The following is a 14,915-nucleotide window of genomic DNA, read 5'->3' on the forward strand; positions in this document are numbered from 1 at the left end:
GTGAATACTGCTTTCTGTGAAGCTAGGCCCTTTAAAAAATACTTTTTTCAGTATTTTCGATTTTCCATTCTGTGTTGGTCAAGCAGCTATGAAAATGTTGCATATGACCAGAATATCAAAAGTGATAAACTTTAAAGAGATTTAGAAAGACAAAAATGTTGAATTGTATTCCATTTAAATCTTTATAGTAAAGAATTTGGTATCTGATGTTTTTGGTGGTTGTCAACTGCAGTTTAAATGCAAAAACCTAATACAGATCTAAATGAGTTTTCTTTGATACTGTAGACTAAAAGTATGCTAATAGAAAGTCCAGGTGACATTTATGGATGTTATTTCCATGTAAATAATGATAATCTTGGGCTAAATTCCAAACTTGGAAGAAGTTCCGTGTGTTACAATGAAATCTGTCGCGGAGGCGAAGGAGGAGATTAACAGAGCAGCGGGGCTGTTTTCCACATTAAACTTCTATGCCTTTAATCTCCTTTCCCATACAAGGCAAAGAAATATTTGTTTATGTCCTATATCAACAAGGCTCAGACCAACTGAATGGTACAAAGAAGTAAACTCACTCAGATCTGATCCAATAAAAACAAGACTGAGTTAAGTATTTCATGTTAAGTTTGGAAAATATTACCACCAAACTGGATCGGTTCCTGAAACCCCAGGCCATTTTTCCATCTGGCACTGTGGTCAGAAAACTGTTCCAAGTGTAGCACTCCATCCCACCGGCCCACCAGGTTTTCAAAACCCACACTTTCCGAGTAGATTCTCATGAATGAGAGAAGAATCAGACATTTTGTCCATGCATTTGCCGGAGGAGCAGCCTCATGTTCCTACTTGCATGGATTTACAATCCAATTTTGTGTTAAACTTATTCTGTCTACCTGCATGCTGTTCTCTTGTGATTTTTTCCTCTGCAAAGTTATTTAAATACTTTATACACAGTAAGCTCAGTTTTAATTTGAATCGTTTTTAACAGTGCTTTCTTTATATGTGGTCAGACATCCCAGTTTCACTGACTTAATATATATAAACTTCTTTTTAGGAAACTTGGGTATTGTATTGGCGTTTGTTTATAACAATAGTGTTGTCATATATTCAACTTTTATTTTTTTCATTTAATAAAAGAGCAGAAAATAGATTAATTGAATAAAACGTTTAAAACAAACAAACAAAAATATGTCAGCATTAAATTTTCACCAATAGTAGGTGATCAGTTAGCTATGGAATGGACCTGATAGTGAGTTTCTTAAAGGTAGGGTAAATACATTTTATCATTGGATGAATTCTCTATCACAATACTTCACTTATAGCACATACCCAACAACTTTTATTACAATTAGTCATACATATAATAAAAACTTAATGTAGAATGTTTCTCTTGAAGGGAGATTTTCTTTGTAAAACTGTATTGCTAAGCTCCATGTTTCCTCATTAGGTGTTTCAAGATTAAGGGACATTGATTTAAATACAGATGAAACTATGTTGTGTATCATAAACATAAGTTAATTTATTGCTTCTAGAATTATTCCCCCTACCCACCTACCTATTAAATCAATGACATATAGATGTGTATCTCTTTGCGTCAAAAAATAAGAGAGAACGCCAACAAAGAAAGTGCTTTTTCAAGTTATTAAATTCAGAAATTAGATTAAGAAATTCTTAAAATCTCAATTGTTTTAACACCTAAATTAGTTTATTTGGTCATTGTGTTAGTCTACATGCTGCCGTAATAAAGTACCATGCACTGGGTGTCTGCAGCAACATCTATTGTATCACAGTTCTGGAGGCTGGACGTCCATGATCCAGGAGTCGGTGGAGTTACTCTCGGGAGAGCTGTGAGAAAGAACTGTTTCCGCTCCTCTCTTCCAGCTCCTGGTGGGTGGCTAGTCATCTTGCTCTTCCTCAGTCTGTAGGATCATCACGCCGATCTCTGCCTTCACCTTCATATGACACTCTCCTTATGCGTGTCTGTTTCCAAATTTCCCCATTTTCTTGAAGACAGATTACATTGAATTAAAGCTCATTCTGGTGAACTTATTTTAGCTGAATAACCTCTGTAAAGACCCTATCTCCAAATAAGGTCACTTTCTAAGATAATGGGGATTAGGACTTCAACGTATGAATTTTGGGGAGATACAATTTTACGCATAGCAGTCACCATATAGTAAAAATAAAAGATATATGAGATAGAAGCCTATGTGTTGAAAAAAAATTGCTCTTAAGAAGGCAATTTATGATTGTCAGAGAAATGGTATAGCTGTTTGACAGAGGGAGGTATGTAGTATATAGATGACTTCAGGGCAATATGTCCAAATAGTACAAAATTGCAAGTGTTAATTTCCTCCTGGATGTTGCAAAAAGCATTAAAATTTTGTAAACTAATTACATAAAGTCTTGGTGATTCAGTAATAGTTATAGCCACATATGAGAAAAGGCAATGGGCAAAAGAAAATGAAAAAGGTGATAGATGACTGATAAACTGACTGATGTGGTCTATATCTGTGGCATCTAAAGGTTTCACTGTACTCTTACACTGATTTATAATTGATACAAAGTAAAGTAATCTTATCTATATTTATAATAACCATATTTCTATTTTTATTAAAAGGAAATTTCTATTTGAAGTTTCTGATTAAGTGAATCACTCCATAATTTTATTTTTCTCTTATTATCCTTATCCTATATCTCACATTAAACTACTCTTTTCCAAAAATAATATACCATGTGCCTTGGTTACATTGATACATGGAAATATAAAATTGCTTTTACTTTTATTTCCCAAGAAGTACAATGCTTCCATGTAATTTAGAGCAAATTAAATTCTTTTGGAAAAAGATGAAAAGTATACATTTTAATACATTTAAAACATGTATCAGAAAGTTCTTGTCTCTCCATGTAAAAGTCTTTCGCTTTGTATTACTGTGGTATGTCACTACTTGATTAGAAAAGAGAGCCTGAGGTTATTGGGGAAAGCCATGTTTATTATCAGCATTTATTTAATCCAACCAGTTACTTAGAAGGATTAGACAGTGATCATTATCTGTATAATACTATGAGGCAACATGTGAAGTAAGAGAATTGTAAGACATGATCCCTGCCTTAAAGATCTCAGCGTATACTTAGAGTCACAACTAAAATGTTTAGAGTCTAAGACCTGTAGGCTATAATCCATATCTACAAAATGTACTTAGTGCAAAAACAAAACAAACAAAAAACACACCAAAATTAGAATGTTACATTGAAGCTGGACCCCTTGAATGTCTGCATTTTTTCTAAGTTCTGAAGTATAAGTTAAAAAGATACTTAGTACTTACAGCTCCAAGCCAAGCCTTAATGGAGACTGAGGCAAAAGAAAAAGATAAGTAATACTGATCCTGCATTTATTTAACTTCTTACATCTTATCATGGAACTATGGCATTAATTTCTGTTTTTAAAATATAGCATTGAATGTTACTTATCTTATTATTGAGGAGGTGGTTGTTGTTTTTTTTTGCACCCTCTTAAATTTTGTACCCATGGTGAGTGCTTCCCTGTGCTCACCCTAGTCTCAGCCCCGAGTACTTGTATTTAATACTCTTTTCCCTGTTTACATTGTATATCATCAAAGATTTCCTCATTTTTTTTAAAAAGTCAGTGTTTGGGTTTCCATTTTGCATGCATAAACATGAAGTTTATATTTTTTAAATGTTCCATGTCTTTTGTGAGCTGCCGTAGTGCACCAAACCACAGCGCAAATCAGACATTTACAGACAAAGCGGACAGTTTAGATTAATGCCAACATCTCAGCTTTCACTTGATTTTTGTGTAGTCTACTTATTCATGTGAAAGCATTTAGCAAACCGCGAAGGCATCTTAATATCTTTGTCAGTTTTGATTGGGAAAGGTTTATAAAGTATGCTTTGGAAAGCACGACCCGGGTGTCTTAGCAGGAAAAGGGTGGTTCATGAGGAGAAAGTGTCTGTATTTGCTCATTAAGTTTATAGACTGCAAGTCTATCACATTCAGCCTTTCAATTAGGAGACTATTTTTTTTTCCTTGATGCATAATTTGAGATACATAGCATAGAAAACTATGCTGTTAACTTAGATTTCATGTATTTCTGGTATGAGTCTGAATTGTCGACTTCCCAGCATTCAGTAACGCTTCGCCGTGTCATGCTTTGGCTGGAGTCATCTGGGGGGAAGGAAAGCGCAAGTGATCATATGCCCTGTCTGAGAGGATATTCATCCTTATCAAATTGCCATGTGTTGCTTTCCCTACTTGGCAGTCCTGCCAACAACTGCACTGGCATTAAAAGGCAATTATTTCTCAGTCTCAGAGTCCTACAAGATTTCCAGAGCCACAGCACAAAGAGGACACAGACCCCCTGCAAGCACTGTGCTTATGAGGTTATTTCGCAGTGCAGATTGGACTGACATTGTGGCCTGCAGGACTCCTGGCTCCTGGGCTCGAGGAGTTTCCAAGAGCAATTACTATAAGTGAAAAAGTGTCATCTCTACCCCTACTCTTTAAGAGCTTAAAAAAAAAACAAACAACAACAACAACAAAAAAACCCCACACAACTCCTCTAGAAATATTGTTGTCTAAGAAATGGTTGTTTTTAAAATATGTATTGCTAAAATAGTCCCCAATTTTTGGAGCTTGAAAGTGATGTAACTGGATTGATAAAACAAAATATCTTACTAACCATTGGATTGCATGTGCTACAGTTTTGAATCATATGATTAGAACTATGAGTGAGGGATTTCTTAAAAATATTTTGTACAAGAGGAGTTAAATTAAAGCATTAAAAATATAAATAACTTAGTGGCTAGTGTCTATTTAGTGTCAGACCTGCATTGGGACTGAGAATTTCTGTTCATGACTGCACACTCCATCAATTGAATTTTCTAACAGTTGAGTGGAAATTTCCATATAACTTTACCAAAAATAAAAATCATTAGGAAAAGAATGTTAGCAAAGGTTTTTTTTTGTTGTTGTTTGTTTGTTTGTTTGCCTTTCCTGCCTATAGTGTCCCCATCAAAACTGATAGGTGCTATGGTCTGAATGTTTGTGTCTCCCCAAAATTTATGTTAAAACCTTAATCTCCAATGTGATGGTAGTTGGAAGTAGAGCCTTTGGAAAATTATTTGAGTCTGATTAGGGCATAGGAGTACAGCCCTTTGGTTGGATTAGTGCCCTTCTAAGGGGATGAGGAGACCAGAGCTCTTTCTCTTCACCTTATGAGGGTACAGGCAGAAGGTAGTTCCCCGTGAATCAGGAGAGCCCTCACCAAGAACTCGGCCATGCTAGACACTGACCTTGGACTCCAGCCTCTATGATGATTGTACAATGAAGAATTTGCCTAGTGAAGCATTTCTCAGAATGTGTTTCCATTAAGACATGCATGACTGCCCTGGCCGGTTCGGCTCAGTAGTTAGAGCATCCGCCTGCGGTCCAGAGAGACCCGGGTTCGGTTCCCGCTAAGGGCACGTACTTCGGTTGCAGTTTGTCCCCGGCCCTGGTTGGTCGTGCGGTTGGCAGCCACTCGATGTGTCCCTTTCACATCGATGTCTCTCTCTCTCTCTCTCTCTCTCTCTCTCTCTCTCTCTCTCTCTCTCTCTCCCTCCCTCCCAGTCTATCTGAAGAAAATATGGAAGAATGTCCTTGGCTGAGGATTAAAAAAAAAGAAGAGATGCATGACTATAGTGACATTTTTGGTTTGCTATCAGGATAATGCTGGTCTCATAAAATATGTATGAGAGTGTTCTCTCCTCTTTTATTTTTGGGAAGAGTTTGAAAAGGATTGGTATTAATTCTTCTCTAACATTTGGTAAAATTTAATAGTGAAGTCATTTGGTCCTATGCTTTTCTTCATTGGGAGATTTTTTTTTAAATTACTGATTCAATTTTCTTTATTGATCAATTTAGATTTTCTATTTCTTCCTGATTTGGTCTTGGTAAACTATATGTTTCTAAGATTTTTTTTAAATTTCTTTCAAGTTGTTCAGTAGAACCTTAGTTTAGGTTCTTGTCACCTCTTATAGGGACTGCTTCCCTAGGTTCCCTGCTAGTTTCTTCGAGCTTAGTGTTGACCTCTTAGTCTGTCTTTCACACCAGATGTCAAGGCCAAGAAGCTGATGTCATTTTTACTTCTCTTTTTCTTTCCCATTCCACATCTTATCTGACAAAAATATTTTCTGATTTTATGTCCAAAATGTATCTGGAATTAGGCTGTCTTCCTCTCACCAATGAACCACAACCACTGTGATATGAGCCACAATCATCTTCCTCCAGGATTATTGTAACATGATGTTAATTGGTCTCTTTGCTTCAATCTTTGGTCCCACAGTTTATCTCAATATGACAGCCAGAGTGATCATTTTAAATCATAAATGAAATACCAGCATTACTTTGTACAGTTTAAAATCTTCCTATTTCAATCATGGTACAAGCCAAAGCTCTTACAAAAGCCAACAACATTCTATAACACCTAAATGTTTCTCTCTCCCTCATACACACAACACACACACACACACACACACACACACACACACACCCCTCTTGCCTTGTCTTCTCTCTACCTCACCAATGCAATTCTAGTCATACTGGTCTCCTTGCTGCTCCTCCACAGTCCTTGTCCCCACTTTAAGGTCTTTATGCTGGTAATTCTCTCTGCCTGAAATGACCCCTCATTTCTCAACATATCTCCTATTTTAACTATCTTCTCTAAAATTTCAACCTGCCCAGAACCTGTAACCTCTGAGCACACTCATCCTATTCTACATATCACCTTTTCATGTACTCTGATACTCTGACATTTATAGTTTATTATATTTCATTTAATTACTTCTCTGTTCTTTCTAGAATATAAGATCCATAAGAACAAGCATGTCTTATTGTTGTTCTCTGTTCAATGATATATCCCAATCTCTAGAGTATGCTCAGGTACAAAATCGGTTTTAGATAAATAAAAGTTTTCTGAGTTAATAAATTAATTTATGTTTACTCTATGAAACAATTTTATAACAATAATGAAAAAATGGTTGTTAGAAGGCATTAGATTTCCATTGTAGCAAATTCAAAATGGACAGGTTATTCAAATTAGGCACTTATTTATTGGTGATGATAACACTGAAAAGATAGTTGAGCTCTATGTATGTAAAGTCTTTCCATTTGTAAAATGTTATGATTCTCTATTCCCAATCAAGTAGAATTAATTCTGTTAAGGCTAAAAGTTTTAACAGAGTTATGGTCAAGATGGTGGAGTAGGTGGAAACTGCACACACCTACTCTCATGATCACATCAAAATTACAACTAAATTATTGAACAATCAACCTGCATTCACTATCTGAAAACTAGCTGAATAGAAGTCCTATAACTAAAGATATATAGAAGCAGCCACCTTGAGACCTGTAGGAAGGACAGAGATGCAAAACAGGCTGGTCCCTCACTCAGGTGTGCAGTTGAGAATTCAGAGGAGTACCTTAGCTACAGAGGTCTCCACAGAGGAGCAAGGGGTCTCAGCCTGTGAGGCTCCCCAACTCGGAACACCAGTGCCAGGAAGGGGAGGTCACATAACATCTGGCAGTGAAAATCATCAGGGATCCTGTTCACCCAGGTGAGGTCAAGGCTGCTGGAAACCCGTGTCCTCTTAAAGGGACAACTCACAAACTCCTACTTGCAGGCATTTATTGTGGCTCTGGCAGAGGAACAAAAGCTGGGGTGAGGGGACGGTCCACCAGAGTCACACAAAGAAAGGAAAGATTGAGTTGTGTGGCTTTGGGACAAAGTCTTAAGGGAGAGCCACAATGTCCCCATGTTGAGTCCTCCTGATTTACAATCCACTGACAGTATATTTCCTGGATTGGGCCATCTCCTAACACAGCATCAGTTAGCCTGATGACAATTCCCTGAAGTTCTACCAACCCAATACATGAATGACTCAAGGTTCTATCGGTGGCATCCAGCCTGGGCCTGCTTTGCAACTTTAAAAAAAAAAAAAAAAAAAATTCACAGGAGTTTCAGATAAGTTCAGAGGATGCAAGAGACCCACAATGAGAAACTCGGTGTGTGGCTTTAGGTTGAGAACCACAAACACTGCCTTTCCTATGCAGAGCCCTTCCCCCAGAGCATCAGCCTGGTCAGCCATATTAACTCCTTTTGAAGGACACACCTTGGCCAGTTCGCTCAGTGGTTAGAGCATCAGCCAGTGCATCAGAGAGTCCCAGGTTTGGTTCCCTCTAAGAGCACGTCCCTCAATTGCAGTTTGTCCCCGGCCCCGGCTGGGGTCCTGTGGGTGGCAACCACTCGATGTGTCTCTCTCACATTGATGTTTTTCTCTCTTTCTTCCTCTCTCCCTCCCACTCTATCTGAAAATGAATGCAAACATGTCCTCGGGTGAGGGTAAAAAAAATAAAAAATTAAAGACTTCCTGAGGCCTGAGGCCCCACCCTACCCAACCACACAAGTTCTGAAGCTCTGTAAGCAGCCTGGACTCACATTGTAGTCTGACTTGAGAAACAAACTCTCGAGAAATTCTGGCCAAGCTTGGGGGATGCCAGAGACACACAGGACGAACTGTGTGGCTTTGGAAAAGGGCCATCTTTTGCCCACAACTGACAGGTGCCACCGTTTCTGTGTTAAGCACCCCCCACACAGTCATATCTGCATTGGCTGAGTGAGCTCTACTAACTCCACCCTGTTGACACCCTGATACACCACCAACTGCACAAGTTCCCAGGTCCCGGGGGGCTTGGCAGCTGGCCTCAGTGCTCCCCAACGTGTTTGTTGAGTGGCCTCAGTGTTCCCTGGTGCCATATTTGAATCTGCACTAACTTGGTCAATACCTTTTACCCCACCCTGGTGACTCCCTGAGAACTTCTCTAACACAATATGAATACCACTACTAGAGGTTTTTTAAGTGGCTGAGCCCAACAGGCAGCTAGCAGCTGGTGGTAGGTCTCAGCATGCCTTGAGCCTTGTGCTGACCTGCCCCAAGCCTGGTACTGGTATAAGCTGACCTCAGTTTGCAACTTGGCACTTCCCACATACACCCAGGCACAGTACACACAGCTAGTAACTGTGTGTCACTTGGTAGCTCCTAGCAAGGAGCTCAGGGCTGGTTACAGAAAGCCTCTGACACTACCTACAGGATAGGCTAACCCAAGAGACCCCAGAACCAATATACCTGGTGGCTGGCTTCAGACCACAACCAAGAATTCCACAGTTAGCGCCACAAATGGCACACTCAAAGGGAGATATTAGCAGGCACCAGACCATGTGTGTGGGGGAGGACTCTGCTTCATGAGGTCAGCCCCACATGGCAGATCCTATACTGTGATCAGAACCAATCCTCACAGCCAACCATCTTGAGAATCAAGCCACCCACAGACATGCCAACCACAATCAAGGATCAACTACACTAGGAGGGCACACCTACATGAGGGACAATCCTGGAGCACCCAGCTCAGGGTAATCAGGGACACAGCACCACTGGGACCCACAGAACACCTATTAAATAAGGCCACCTACCCAAGACTGGGAGACATAGTAGATCTACCTAATACACAGAAACAAACACAGAGATGCAGCCTAAATGAAGACATAAAAATACATGTCTAAAATAAAACAATAGAAGTATTTTCCAGAAAAATGACTAAATAAAATAAAGCAATCTACCAGAAACAGAGTTCAAAACAATGGTTATAGGATGCTCGAGAAATATAGTGAGAATTTCAGTAGCATAAAAAAGGACATAGAAACCATTTTTGAAAAGTCAGAAATAAAGAATATAATAACTGAAATGAAAGAATCAACAATAGATTTGATTAAGCATAAAAGTGATCTGGAAGACAAGGTAGAAGAAAACATCCAATCATACCAGCAAAAAGAAAAAATATTTTTTTAAAAAATGACGTTTGTTTAAGGGACTTCTGGAATAAAATAAAACACTACAACATCTTATATCCTAGAGGTGCCAGAGGGAGAAAAGAGGGAACAAGAAACTGAGAACCTATTTGAAGAAATAATTACTAAAAAGTTCCCTAACCTGGTGAAGGAAAATGACACACAAATCCAGGAAGCACAGAGAGTTCCAAATAAGATGAATCCCAAAAGGCTCACACCAAGACACATCATAATCAAAATGGCTAAGTTTCAAGACAAAGGGAGAATTTCAAAAGCAGCAAGAAAAAGCCGGTGAGTTACCTATAAGGGAGCTCCTATATGACTGTCAGCTGATTTACCAACAGAAACTTTTCAGGTCAAAGCGATTGGCATGAAATATTTAAAGTGATGATAAACAAGGACCACTCTACTCCACAAGGCTATTACTCAAAATTGAAGGAGAGATAAAGAGCTTCCCAGATAACAAAAAGCTAAAGGACTTTATTATCATCAAACCAGTATTACAGGAAATATTAAAGAGACTTATTAAATAAGAAGCTAAAAAAAACCCATAAATATGATTAATAAAATGACGATAACTATGTACCTATTAACAATTACTTTAAATATAAGTGGATTAAATATTCCAATCGAAAGACATAGCATGGCTGAATGGATAAGAGAACATGACTGCATGATGAAGATGTCCCATGATGAAGCCTGTTCCTGTGACCCAGTGCTGACATGAGATCCTGAGGGAACATTGAGAAGCAGGAAGAGAAGTGGGGATCATCTGGTCTCATCCAAATTATCTTCAAGCCACTCTCCACACAGATGAAAAAGATTGCTTACTTCTGTAGAAGGCAAGAACACATCCACAAGTTGGGGTGACGTCAGAGGAATGGCAGCTTGAGAGCTCCCCCCACTTCTCCCCCCATTTCTCCCCCTTAAGTTACAACAATTCGAACAGCTGTACTTCAACAAAGGATTCTCTGCTCAGCACACAAACATGTCTGAGAGATCCACACATTGAAACATCTGAAAGTGGGCAGGTGGGAGCAAGCTGGGGGCAGGGAAGGGAGAAGAGCTGAACCCATGCCACAGACGCAGTGTGCAGCAGAGGTATGGTGCAGCCGTCTGGTGGCTACTATTGCCAGGCAGAAAAACAAAGCCACACAGTTCAGCTGCCTCTTCTCACCTTTCCAGAGCTCCCCCCACTCACCTTTCCATAGTTAATAGCAGGCCTCAGAGCACATTACATGAAACCCTGAAAACTGGAGCCACACGCTGAGGCTAATCCCAGGGACAGGTGAAGATATAGAGGTAAGGGCACTGAGATCTAACAGTCGCCATCACTGAGAGACCAAAGCCACAAAAGCACCAGTCAGCGTCCCCCAGTTCACCCACCATCCATCGAGGTTGCACTGCCGGCAGCATGTGGCTGCAGGGGATAGCAACGGAATTTCACAGCCTCAGAACTACAACCAAAACATTTCCTTGTGGGGTTGGTGCTCTAGGGCCGAAGCAACCTGGTCATAGAGTAGATGCCTGGGTCTCCAGGGAAAGCAGAACAGTTTTCACTGCCTGCAGAGATCTGAGAAGCCAGAGCAGGGACCGCTTTTAGTTAAACAAGTTGTGCTTTCGCACCACCTAGTGGAAAACGAAAGAAAAACTTCTTGTCATTCTACTAGAGAGGTGCCACTCATAGATGCCTGGCAAGAGAAGAAACCCAGGAAATACCATGAATAACCAAGGTAGCATGGCAGCTCATACAGAAACTAAAACATCTACAGAAAATAAACTTAACGACATGAAAATATGTGATTTAAATGACAAAAGAATTCAAGATTGCATGTCTGAAAATACTTAACAAGGAGCCAGTAAACACAGATAGGCAGTTTAGTGAACCCAGAAATAAAATCCATGAACAAAATGAATACGTTACCAAAGAGACTGATACTTTAAAAATAACCCAATATAAATTATGGAGATGAATAACTCAATAAAACAAATAATGAGTGCACCAATGAGCTTAGGACAGAGCTGACCAGATGGCAGAAAGAATTAGTAATATTAAAGATAGAAATCTAGGAATGATACAGAAGAAAGAAGAGAGAGACCTGAGAGTTAAACAATAAAAACAAAACAAAAGAACTCTATGGGAACTATCTGACTCCATCAGAAAGAGCAATATAAGTATAATGGGTATACCAGAAGGAGAAGAGAAAGAGAAAGGAACACAGCCTTTTCAAATAGTTAACAAGAACTTCCTAAACCTATGGAAAGAGGTAAATCCTTTAATCCAAGAAGTAAACAGAACACCTAATTATATTAATCCAAAAAGTCTCCTTCAAGGCACATTATATTAAAACTGTCAGCAATTAACGACAAAGAAAGAGTTCTCAAGGCAGCCCGGGAAAAGAGGAAAGTAACCTATAAAGGAAATACCATTAGATTATAATCAAATTTCTCATCAAAAACAAGCTAAGAGAGAGTGGAATAAAATATTTAAACTACCGAAAGAGAAAAATTACCAGCCAAGAATAATATATCCAGCAAAGTGATTCTTCAAATATAAAAGATAAATGAATACTTTTCTAGACGTATAGAAGCTAAGGGAGTTTACCACTAGAAGACCTCCATTACAAGAAAATACTAGAAGAGTTATCCTACTTGAAACAAAGAACAAAAGGATAAAAAACTATGAATAAGGTTACTAACAGACAAACAGAAGCAGGATATTACAACCCTTTTTCAGAATAGGGTATTATACACTTAAATACAATATTAAGGTTAAAGGAGGTCAAGCCATTCAAAAAGAAAAAGACAATAGCTACTACAATTCAAAAATGAACTGATAGAATAAATAGGGATAATTTGTGGCAACAAATACATAAAAAGGGGGGCATAAAAGTCTGAATTTACAAAGGAGAAAGGAGATAAGATGCATTCAGAAGAAGAATATATATATATATATATGGTATCTTTTGCATAAACCTAATGATAACCACACACTAAAAAAAAATTGAGTTCAGGGGTGGCAGTGGCGCCGGCGAGGACGACCACGACAGCAGGAGCGAGCCTCGGCTTGTCGCTCACCAGGCCGACCTGGAGGAGCTTTACCGCAACGATGGCATCCTAGCCGATGCCACGGAGCAAGTGGACCAGCATAAAGATGCCTATCAAGTGATATTGGATGGTGTGAAAGGTGGTACCAAGGAAAAAAGATTAGCAGCTCAGTTTATTCCAAAATTCTTTAAGCATTTTCCAGAATTGGCTGATTCTGCTATCAATGCACAGTTAGACCTCTGTGGGGATGAAGATGTATCAATTCGACGGCAGGCAATTAAAGAGCTCCCTCAATTTGCCACTGGAGAAAATCTTCCCCCAACTTTTGCAGACAGATGACTCTGCAGAATTTAATTTAGTGAACAATGCTCTGTTAAGTATATTTAAGATGGGTGCAAAAGGGACTTTAGGTGGCTTATTCAGCCAAATCCTTCAAGGAGAGGACATTGTTAGAGAACGAGCAATCAAATTCCTTTCTACAAAACTTAAGACTTTACCAGATGAAGTCTTAACAAAGGAAGTAGAGGAGCTCAGACTAACTGAATCCACAAAGGTCCTAGAAGATGTGACTGGTGAAGAATTTGTCCTGTTCATGAAGATACTATCTGGGTTAAAGAGCTTACAGACAGTGAGTGGAAGACAGCAACTTGTAGAGTTGGTGGCTGAACAGGCTGACCTGGAACAAACCTTCAACCCGTCAGATCCCGACTGTGTGGACAGGCGCTTACAGTGCACTCGGCAGGCGGTACCCCTCTTCTCTAAAAACGTGCATTCCACAAGGTTTGTGACTTACTTCTGTGAGCAGGTTCTCCCTAAGCTCAGCTCCTTGACTACTCCAGTGGAAGGTCTTGATATACAGTTGGAGGTATTGAAACTGTTGGCAGAGATGAGTTCATTTTGTGGTGACATGCACAAGCTAGAAACCAACTTAAGGAAACAGTTTGACAAGTTATTGGAATACATGCCAGAAGCAGAAAATGAGGAGAATGCTGGTAATGAAGAACCTAAGCTGCAATTCAGTTATGTGGGATGTTTGTTGTACAGCTTCCACCAGTTGGGCCGAAAACTTCCAGATTTCTTAACAGCCAAACTGAATGCGGAAAAGCTCCAAGATTTTAAAATTAGGCTGCAGTACTTCGCACGAGGCCTGCAGGTTTATATCAGACAACTTCGCTTGGCTCTCCAGGGAAAAACAGGTGAGGCCTTGAAAACAGATGAGAACAAAATTAAAGTTGTTGCATTGAAAATAACAAATAACATCAATGTTTTAATCAAGGATCTCTTCCACATTCCTCCTTCTTGTAAGAGCACAGTAACATTATCCTGGAAACCTGCACAGAAGGTTGAAATCGGGCAAAAGAGAGCCACTGAAGATACAGCTTCCGGTTCACCACCCAAGAAATCTCCAGCAGGACCAAAAAGGGGTGCCAGGCAGATTTATAATCCCCCTAGTGGAAAATACAGCAGCAATTTGGGCAACTTTAATTATGACAGAGAGGAGCCTTCAGGAGAAGTAGAGGTGGCCGAGGTTGGGGAGCACGAGGAAATCGTAGTCGAGGAAGACTCTACCGAATAAAACATCACATTCTTCAGCATTGTCATGAGCTTATATACATTCTACTACTCATTGGATTGCCGGGGATGTCCCTTTAAAAGGACTGCTGCCTTCAGCTAAAACTTAATGCTCTTTATACCTTTGTATGTATGATCTACTTTTGTAACAGACCATGGTTGTGTCCAAGGTAAAACCACAGCGATATTTTGGGATGCTTTGTGAGCAATCTTGTTTTTGCAATATCATCATCATTCAGACTTCATATTGTGAATCTTTTACTTTTAATAATTTGTTGAGAGCTATTCAAGTCTAAAATATAATGAAATTCAGTCTATTTCTGATAACTGGTAAAGATCATCAGTTTTGAAAGATTACTGATTTTCTTCTCCCCTCTGTCCTTTCTTTCCCCCCAATATATG

General features: G+C 39.3%; 1 protein-coding gene across 1 annotated transcript; it reads left to right on the forward strand.

Annotated features, from left to right (window-relative positions):
* Positions 1-1,800: 1,800 nt before the first annotated feature.
* LOC118619624 (apoptosis inhibitor 5-like) lies at positions 1,801-14,594 on the forward strand. The gene is given in 4 exon segments (XM_036246310.1): positions 1,801-1,838; positions 12,908-13,258; positions 13,260-14,428; positions 14,431-14,594. Coding segments are annotated over 4 exon segments (1,722 nt in total).
* Positions 14,595-14,915: the final 321 nt, after the last annotated feature.

This window comes from Molossus molossus, unplaced genomic scaffold, assembly GCF_014108415.1.
Source record: "Molossus molossus isolate mMolMol1 unplaced genomic scaffold, mMolMol1.p scaffold_m16_p_7, whole genome shotgun sequence".
NCBI classification, from domain to species: domain Eukaryota; kingdom Metazoa; phylum Chordata; class Mammalia; order Chiroptera; family Molossidae; genus Molossus; species Molossus molossus.